Here is a 9,238-nt window from a genome sequence, read left to right as displayed (position 1 = left end):
CCCCACGAGCTGGCCCGAGCTCCCATCGGGGAGGGTGGTCATGGGTGCCGCCGGCAGCTTCCGTCCAGGCGTACAGCACCCTTTCAGCCAGGACGCCGGGCGCGTCTTCTCAAGTTAAGCCGTCCAAGCCACAGTGTCGCAATCGCAGGAGACACCTGACAAGTCGCCCCTGAGGACACTGTCAACCCCACACCTAATAAAGTGTGTGCAGCAGTCACCAGGAGAGGCTGTGGCCAAGGGGCCACCTCCCCTGCTTGCTGTCCCCCATGTGGCTCCCCGGTGCCTTGAGAATGCCCAGAGCCTCCTCGGACGTCTCCCTCCACCACCTCCCTCCCAAGGGTGCCGCCCACGACCGGCCCGACTCCTCCTCTCTGCCGTTAAGTTAAAGACGGCGCTTCGCCACCAGCTGAGGAGCGTGCCTGGCGCCCACAGAGCAAAGCAGCTGGCAGCTGTCCGCGGGGTCGGCTGGGAGGCCGCGGGCTGCGGGAGGCCGCGGGCTGCGGGAGCCCGGGAAGTGGGCGGGGCCGGGCCAGCGGCCAGCGATGAGCAGCCGCGTCCCGCTGGCAGAGAAAGCCCTGTCTGAAGGCTTCGCCCGGCTCCGGTACCGCGACACCTCCCTGCTCATCTGGCAGCAGCAGCAGCAGAAGCTAGAGTCCGTGCCGCCCGGGACGTACCTGAGCAGGAGCCGAAGCATGTGGTACGCGCAGTACGGGAATGAGGCCATCTTAGTCCGCGACAGAAACAAGCTCGAGGTCTCCCGGGACACCGGCCGGTCGAAGTTTTGCACAATTATGTGAAACCCGGGGCCCAGTGGGAATCCGCCTTTAGCACAGTGTCGGCCCAACTGGGAGGCCGGGTCCCTGGCCTCCCTTCTGGTTGTCCAGGTGCTGTAGGCCCGGCGTAGGCCTGGCCTAGGCCGGGGCAATGCTACATCTGCTTTTCTGCTTGGCTTCCTGTAAGTCGCCCAAGAGGAGCACCTGGCTACAACATTTTCAAGTTCTGTAGGTCGCTAAGAACGGGTCAGATCTTGAAACAGGTGAAGGAACGGGCATCACGTGCGGTTCAAAATCCATTCACGAGACCAGGATGGATGGAACTTAAACAGTCATCAGTGGCACTTCGGCGGCAACTGTGACGTGCCTGCGTTGTGAGTCGTTTCCAAAATGGCGTTGTGTGCCACACACAGTGGCAGCTCCCACACCCGCTCCCAATACTTGACTGCGGGCAAGTGCATCCCAAATACCAGCCGCTTACAGGGATTTCAAGCTTGATCGCCGGGCTGAAAAGGTGGGTTCTTAGAGTATTTCGGCCTTTCTGCTCCGAGACCGCAGCTCCCCACCGCTGCGGTGTCAGATGTGTCGTCAGCCGTTACCGCACACAGGCGGCCACGGCCCAACGTGTGGGCAAGTTCTTACGCGTCATTTTGCAAAAGGATTTGCCGTCTGCTGTAACTGAAGTGTGCATGGCTATGCAAATGTGGAAGTATCCGTCAAAGCTGATTTTTCTAAATAAATATTTTTCCTTCCTCCTCTTTTTATCTGTTCATTCGTGTCTTGGCTTTGTTTTTAGTAATGTCTAATGATTGGTAAAAACCCCAACACAAAAGCGCACAAGGCCAAGCGAAGTCGCCCTCCCCAGAGGCTCGTGCGGACGCCTGCAGCAGCCCCCTCTGCTGGGCTTTGTCTCGCTCAGCTGTCCAGGCCGAGGGGTTGCACTGCATTCTCGCCAGCAGCCTTCCTGGGAGCCCAGTGGGCCAAATGCATCCTCGCCGTCACCACGCACACAGCACGCCCTGCGCCTCACTGTATGTGGTCCCTTTGGCAGCCACGTGACTCGGTTAGCGAGCAGCGTTCTGTAAATGGCACTGCAGGGTCTGGCCGGAGGCCCGGTCCTTGCCCAGGGGTCCTCGGCCGGTGTGCTGCCTCAGGTCACGGCCCTTCTTGAAGTCAGAGTGCCTCGATCACTTCCCAGAGGTGAGGGCAGAAGCCTGTCCCATCAACAATGAGACCTCTGCACTATGGGCTCACCTGCCCGGAAGCCCCGGCTTGGGAATTACCCAGCAGGTAGGTTCGTCAACATCTTTGCAGACCTTCCTGCTGGGGCACAAAGCACATTTCTGACGTCCCTGGAGCACCTGTGCTGCCCGTGCACTGGGAAGACTGGCCTGTGTCGTTGGCTTGGCCCCAAGCACAGACGGCACCTGGGAGGAAAAGCCGGCCATGGCCGGTGTCTGCACAGGTCAGGGCATGCAGGTGAGCGGCATGTCCTGGGACACTTGTAGGACAGCCGGCACTAAGCTGCTTAGTGTGCGGAAGACACGAACTGCCCGAGGGATGCCTGGACATGGCCCAGTCCCCGTCCTCAGGGAGGGGGGTCTGGACGTGGGTGACATGTGCCAAGGGAACACGGGAGGAGGGGCGTGTGCACTGGCAGTCGGGGGTGAGATGTCACCAGGCCTGGGCTGGGGCCGACGGGAACCTCTTCCGGGGGCATCAAGGCCGGGCTCGAACGGCTGTGACCGGTTTGCAAACGGTGTCCGCAGCCTGGTTCACGGCGCCGTTTCCTGCCTCCTCCACCGCAGCCTCTGCTACGCGCAGGGCCCCGGCCCTCGGGCCCCGCGCTGACGCGGTGTCACGGAAAGGTCCGCTGGGCCGGCTGGACGAGCGCCTGGCGCCTCGAGTCCCGGAAACCCCGCATGCAGACTGAGGGGCAGGAAGGCGCGCGCCTCCTGAACCAACGACCTGGGGATAAAGGGGTTTTCGCTCTCTCGGGCAGGAAACGACGCTCCCTAAATGCTGGTGGCTGCCAGCCCAGGCCGAGGACCAGGCTGCTCGAGCTGTGGGTGTCCCGCGGAGCGCCACGGAGGGCGTGGAGGGCAGAGGGCGAGGGGCGGGCAGCCAGTGGCTTCCGAGCATCTCTACACCCCGCCAGAGGCGAGGACAGCACAGGAAGAGGCACACGCAGGCACCTGCGGCTTTTTTTTTTTTTTTTTTGCTTTTATTATGAAAACAAAACAAATGCCCCAGGAGAAGGGTCCGTGATTACCAGAAACATCAGAGTACTTTCTACCATTTTATTCTGTTGTGGTGAGGCCAGCATTGCAATAAACAAGCTAAAACTACTTACATTGGACTCATTTTCAGTAACTGACATTTACAGGAATATACTAGAAACGGCACTAAAAAGTTTTAAGAAAAGTTACGGTAAACTTGCATGCACGTCATACAGAAAAGTAACATTTTAGATATAAAAAAGGAAAACGTCCTGAAGTGTCACGCCAGAGTCACCGAGCGGGGCCGCACTGGATGGGACTCATCCTTTGTCGAGGGTGGATTTTCCCCGGACGACTGTCAAAGACGTGAATGTCGCAGAACAACGAAAAACAAACAAACGAAAAAGGCAAACGTATCTTACAGTTTGTAAGCGCGACGACGCTGCCCAGCACGAGCGCGCGGCGCCCCGGACTCGGCCCGCCCCCTCGGCCCGCACGGCCTCCGGCAGCGCCGTCAAAGCCACTTCCCACGCGCGGCCAACCTGCTCGGCACCCTGTCCCTTTCCCCTGGGGAAAAGCTGCTCTACGGCTCCCGGCACCACGGCCACGCTGCCTGTCCAGCTGCAGTGTCCCCAGCGCAGACAGGAACGACCAACACCCAGGGTGCGCTCGCAGGGCAGGAGGCACCCCCAAACTGGAGGGAAGTCAGTTTTGAGGTCTGCACAGAAAGCCTTAGGAGCTCAGCACCAGCGAAGCGCCGGCTCCGTGGGGACAGCAGCCCCAGGAGGAAGGTGGGCGGGGCTTCGAGAACCCACCGTCCGGCACAGAACCGGCGGCAGGGGATGCTCCGAGAGGCTCGCGCTGTGCTACACCCCAGGGCCAGATGTTTCCCGCTCATCGGCTCCCACGAGGCCCTGCGCGCTCTCCACAGCTGGAGGGGAGCTCCACGGGAGCCCCCACACACCTCAGGGTGCCCCGCGCTGGGGGCTGCGACGCCTGCCCACCTGCCGTGTGCTGATTCCTTAAAGTCAGAGTTCAAACATTCCATTAAAGACCAAGTTAGAAAACGCCTTTGAAAAACAAGGGTAACTTTAAAAAATGGCAAGTTTAAAATCCATTTATATTTTTATTATAAACGAAACTTAATTAAAAGTTTAACAAACTGGCTCAAAACTCGCCGTGTCAGAATCACCGGCAGTAAGAAAAACGGCACTCCACCATCCACTCCTCCTGAGCCCCGCATCCATCAGAGGTCCCCACAGCCGTAAGGGTTGGCGCAATCTGAACCGGCTTCGTGATTTTGAAAAAATGGCCACCTCTTAGGACACTGCTGACTAGTCCCCGGACCATCCAGGAGTGCTGGCAGAAGGAACGCGCCACCAAGGGCCAGGCTGCTCACAGCTCCGCCTCCAGCTCCTGCCTCTGGGGACTTTGAGTCCTCTCTGCTGAGAGGAAAACGCGGGAGCAGGGAGCCCCGTGAGGCCTTGCGGGGGGCGTGCACCTCCTGGGCCAGAGACTCTTCCACCCCCGGCGGGAGGAGCCAGGCCACTGCCACGGCTGGAAGAGTGTGTGGCAGCGGGGGCCGCCCCGGAGGCCTAACCCCCATTCCTGGCCGAAGCCACAATGCTCTGAACCTAGGCAGGCACCATGGGGCGTCCCTGACTCAAAAGGCCACACGGCAGCCTATGGGAAAAAAACAAAACCAAAACATAACTTTCTGTTAAACTCTGTATATTATTATTTTTTTACAATAGAAAGTTAAAAATCAAGACTTAGATTTACTATACATTTTTTTTTCCTCTCAGATTACAAAGTTTATATTATATAACTGGGGTTCCCTAAGTTGATTTCTTTTAAAACAGTCCTAAAGAGACAAGAGAATAAAAAAAAAGAAAAAAACTAAACAAAATAAAAAATTAGAATGTGCTGCAGCTGGAAGTTGTCTATACCTGTAAGTCTCCAAACTTCACACACACACTTACACACAAGAACAGAAGCACAAGCCCCCACGCCCAGGAGCGGGGCGCACGCCAGCGCTGGGGCGGGGCTAGCACCTGGCGGGGCGGGTCCAGCACCTGGTGGGGCGGAGCCACCCCCGGCCGGGGTGGGCCCAACCCCAGGACCGGCTGCCGCCCGAGTGCCAGCACCTGGTGGGGCGGAGCCACCCCCGGGCGGGGTGGGCCCAGCCCCAGGACCGGCTGCCGCCCGAGCATCATCGGAAAGGCCTGCGTCTCTGCTGCTGCTTTTAATGCATTTCTTTTGCAGTTTTGTTTTTCTTTTCTTTTTTTAAAAAAACGACCAATGGTGTTAATAAATAAAGTACTCGTATATACATGAGATCGGGGAGATGGGCCGGGGGTGCGGCAGCGCTACTGAGTGGGGGACACGCTGGGCTGGACTTCCGTAGAAAATTGCTGAACCTTACAAAAAAAAGTCTCCTTTTTTTTTTTCTTTTCTTCTTTTTTTTCTTAAGTTGAGGTAAAAGTTTCAGTGTATGGAAACCCACACGCTGCGCACGCGGCCGCTGTGTCCCTCCGGGGCTCCTGGCGTCGTGGGGGGGCGGGCCGGACACCCCACGCGCCCGCTCCACGCACGCCGCCCCGCCCGGCCCCCACCCCCAAAGGCTCGGGTGACCCGGCCACTCGGCCCAGCGTCCGTCCTCAGCCCCTGCACGGAGCTGGCCCCTCGGACTGAACCGGCTTAGAGCGACCGCCTCGGAACAAGTCCCTTGCGGAGCCGCAGCCCAGGCCCGGCACAGAGGGCGGCGCCGGAGGGTCAGGTCACTTCGCCGTGCTTCCTCCGTCACCTCCTCGCGACCGGACTCAGTTACGAAGAGGAGACTGTGCAGCCTCCCACCTCCTCACAGTCTCGTGTGCACACAACAGACCTGCGACCTAGTGAAGCAGAAAACGGGAAGGGACCGTGACACTGGATGGGGGGCGCCGTGGGGCACAAGCGGTATGCTGACGGCGGGAGGGAGTCTGTGGCAGGCGGCGGCTCCGGCTCCCGGCAAGTCCAGGTCTGTCCCTATTCCGAGTCACTGCTGTCAGAGCTGGATCCGCTGGAGCTGCTGCTGCCGGACTCAGAGGAGCTGCTGCTGCTGAGCCTGGAGGGCCCTCCCGAGGGCGCGGGGCCCGATCTCTCTGAGGGAGGGACACAGGGCGGGTGAGGGGGGCCGCCCTCCGGGCAAGGCCTCCATCCTCGCCCGAGTCCCGGACCCTCGCCGCCGCCCAGCACCCACGACGTGCCGAGGCCCATCCACTTCTCCACGGTCACTGAACGAGCTGTTAACTAGCAGGTGTGTGCCGAAGCGAATGGACGGGCTGGGGAGGGTCTGCGGCTGTGAGACCTGGGCTCCGTCCCAGGTCCAGGCACAGAGACCCCAAAAGCCTCGTTTCCTGGGCAGTGAGAATGCCTTGCTGTTTAGGAGGAGCCGCGGTTTATTCTAAGGGCGGAGGGGGCTGGTCACCAGGGAGAGCCAGCTGGGGATTCTCAGCCCCCGGCCCATCTCAGAGTCGGGGAGTGCGCTGCACACGGAGCGCTACAACAGCCTCGGTTCCTGAGCCTCTGGGCTGGGGCGCGCGTGGCGGGGGGCACCGGAGAGGCACCCACCCCCAGCTGGCCCTGGGCACCCCTTCTTTCCGCTTCCTGCGACTGAGTTGTCGCCTTTGTAATAGAGCGAAAAGGAAAGAACATGCTTCCCAGAGCTCTGCAGTCTTCCCAGCAAATCGCCTGAACAGGGGATTGTGGGAACCCCTGACCTACACCTGGTCAGTCGGAGGTACGGGAGGCCCGAAATTGGGAGTCTGAGGTGAGGGCAGTCTTGTGGGGCTGAGACCTTAATCTGCAGGGTCTGCGCTAACTCTGGGTGGGTGGTGTCAGCACGGAACTGCACTGCCGGACACCTGGCTGGTGCTGGGGACTGGGGGACTGGTGTGAGAAAAATCCCACATGTTTGGTGGCAGAAGTGTGAGGAAAACTGCTCAGAGGTCAACGAGGCCACCTAAATATCCTCGAGACGGGGAAGAAACGAATGCGAGCCACCGAGAAGACCTGATGGGGTGTGGGTGGGGCTGACCATTCAACGACACCCATCGGTCTCAGGGTGCCAGGCAGTAACAACAAGCCGTCGACTGTGCCCTGCCGGGGGACCCCCAGCCTTCGGTGAGAGCGGGCCGGGCTCTCAGCCCTGTCTGGGCACTGAGCAAGCAAGGTCAGGCAAGGACGTAGCATTTGGCTGCCGCGTGCTCATCTGGATGGGACCCTGACTCTGACCGCCTGGGCCTGCTCACTGTACCTGTCCATTCTTACAGGTTCCAGAGGAGGATGGAGAACTCAAACCACCTGCTCATCAAAATTAAGACCCTCCAGTCCACAAATCACAGGACCTGGGCGTGGGGAGTCAGGGCCTCTGTCCCCATGATTATCGGCTAATGTGCTGGCCCTGGTGTGCCTGGGGGCTCCAGAAAGCTCGCTGCCAGGGGCTGGCAGTCAGACTGGTGTCCCCCAAGCCACACGGTCCTGTCCCCAAACACCAGAGCTGAACCCTTCACAAAGAGCCCTTTCCAGGAGCTCTAGAAAGTGGCACCTTCGAACGTGCCTCTGAGTAGGGCCAGGGTTCTGTCCCCAGACTACAGGTAGAGACGGGGTCCCAGGAGGTCAAGAGCTTCATCTAAGGGAACGTGGCTAAGTGTTAGGCCGTGGAGCCACAAGCTCAAGGCTGGGTCTGCCACCCACTGCCCACCTGGACCCTCCCGCCTCCGGACCGAACAACAATGTGGGCCACCGGGGACCCCGCACCCCGGAGCGGCACGGCCCGCGGACGGCTACCTTTCTTGGCTGGCTTCTTGTTGCTACTCAGCTGCCCACTCACGTCCTGCAGACGTTTCTCCAGCTCCTTCTTCTTTTCCTGAGCTAACTCCTCCTTGGACTTGGCCGCCTGCTTCTTCCCGCTGGCTGCTGTGGGAGAACCGGGAGCTGAGACGGCGGTGCGGCGGGGCGCGAAGCGGGGACAGGTGGCCGGCCACTGCGCCTCGCGCCCCTCGGCCACCTGGCCTCCTGGGTGTTCACGACCCCCGACTGGCCCCCCAGGGCTGACACTGAGCTCCCTGAGGGAAAACTGATATCACAAAACCGCTGCCTGCATGTCCTGAGCTCGTGCCCCAACCCTCACAAAACGCGAGGCGGGCAGACCATTCCAGCTCCAGACGGGACGTGTGTGGCCCGGAGACACCCTCGTGAAAGGCAGAGCCACGACCTGAAGCCCTGACCCCCTCCCCGAAGTTCTCCCTCCCCGTGGTCACGGCCATCTCGCGGCCTCAGCAGGAGGCCAAGTGCACCACCCGGCTCACCTGCGCCTGCCACCCAACAAGACACTCCACGGAGACGGTGGCTGCCCCCTCCGAGCACGTGAGGACCACGCGAAGCCCGCGGGGCCCCACATGGGCTCAGGCGCCCTGGGTGGTCCTCGGCCACTGTCTGTTCTGCCACCACAGAGCTGCCTCGGGCCTGCCCTTCCTCTCACTTCCTAGGACCCTGGTTCCTGTTCGGTGACGTCATCGACGCCCAGGGTGAGCCCGGGCCAGTGCCGGCATCTGTCCTGGGAGGCCACTAGACCCTCGACCCGTCAACAGGGAACTGGTCTACCCTGGCAGGGGACCGCCAGCTCCAAACGCAGGCTCAGAAGAGCTCGTGGCGAGGCCCTGAACTGGCACTTGAGTAGTGGGACGACCCAGGGGTCCCGCCTGCCCACCGGGCTGCAGTGGGGCTGCCTGGCTCCCCGCCCTGGGGCTGAGCGAGGGTGGTGGGGGAGGGCTGCGAGGGCCCCGAACACCGACGACTCACAGAGCGGCTTCCGCTGCTTCTTCTGCAAGCAGGACTTCACGTATCTCTCCAGTTCCCGCAGAGTGGTGGGCTTCAGGGTCTCGAAGTCGATCTCGATCTCGTCGGGGTTGGAGTCCCTGAGCGAGGGCTCCCGGGACTGGATGATGTGCACCACGCGGCCCAGCTTCTCGCCCGGCAGCCGGTTGATGTCCAGGCTGAGCTGCCGCTTCTCGTCGTAGCTCATGGGCAGGCCCTCCTCCTCCTCCTCCGAGTCGTAGGAGGCCGACGCCTGCCGGCCGCCCTTCTTCGGCTGCCTGAGGCGCGAGGCAGAGAGCGCCCTGGTGAGGAGCCTGTCCCCTGTCCCCCGTCCCCAGGAAGCCCTGTCCCCCATTCCTGTCCCCTTGTCTTCCTACTCCCATGGAA

The 9,238-nt window shown here is 61.0% G+C and overlaps 2 protein-coding genes across 4 annotated transcripts in view; one reads left to right on the top strand and one right to left on the bottom strand.

Annotated features, from left to right (window-relative positions):
* The first annotated feature begins 6 nt into the window (after positions 1 to 6).
* Positions 7 to 1,545, top strand: BRD3OS (BRD3 opposite strand). The gene has a single exon (XM_025051140.1). It carries the CDS (start codon positions 543 to 545, stop codon positions 795 to 797), a length of 255 nt encoding a protein of 84 aa, XP_024906908.1. The 5' UTR covers positions 7 to 542; the 3' UTR covers positions 798 to 1,545.
* Positions 1,546 to 3,053: 1,508 nt separating this feature from the next.
* BRD3 (bromodomain containing 3) overlaps positions 3,054 to 9,238 on the bottom strand; it is a 21,860-nt gene continuing 15,675 nt past the window's right edge. For 2 of the 3 annotated variants that reach the window (XM_025051139.1, XM_015594177.2), the window contains exons 10-13: positions 8,837 to 9,129; positions 7,823 to 7,951; positions 5,140 to 6,135; positions 3,054 to 5,067 (exon numbers count right to left, since the gene is read on the bottom strand). In XM_025051139.1, coding sequence (XP_024906907.1) covers positions 6,020 to 6,135; positions 7,823 to 7,951; positions 8,837 to 9,129 — 538 coding nt within the window. In that variant the 3' untranslated portion in view covers positions 3,054 to 5,067; positions 5,140 to 6,019. The remainder of the gene's footprint in view (positions 5,068 to 5,139; positions 6,136 to 7,822; positions 7,952 to 8,836; positions 9,130 to 9,238) is intronic. The other variant, XM_006918095.3, reaches the window with a different exon arrangement.

Source organism: Pteropus alecto, unplaced genomic scaffold, assembly GCF_000325575.1.
Source record: "Pteropus alecto unplaced genomic scaffold, ASM32557v1 scaffold67, whole genome shotgun sequence".
NCBI classification, from domain to species: Eukaryota; Metazoa; Chordata; class Mammalia; order Chiroptera; family Pteropodidae; genus Pteropus; species Pteropus alecto.
This window is presented reverse-complemented; position numbering and strand designations above follow the sequence as displayed.

Excerpts from the sequence above, each read along its gene's own strand:
- BRD3OS (XM_025051140.1), top strand. The coding sequence starts at position 543 with ATGAGCAGCCGCGTCCCGCTGGCAGAGAAAGCCCTGTCTGAAGGCTTC.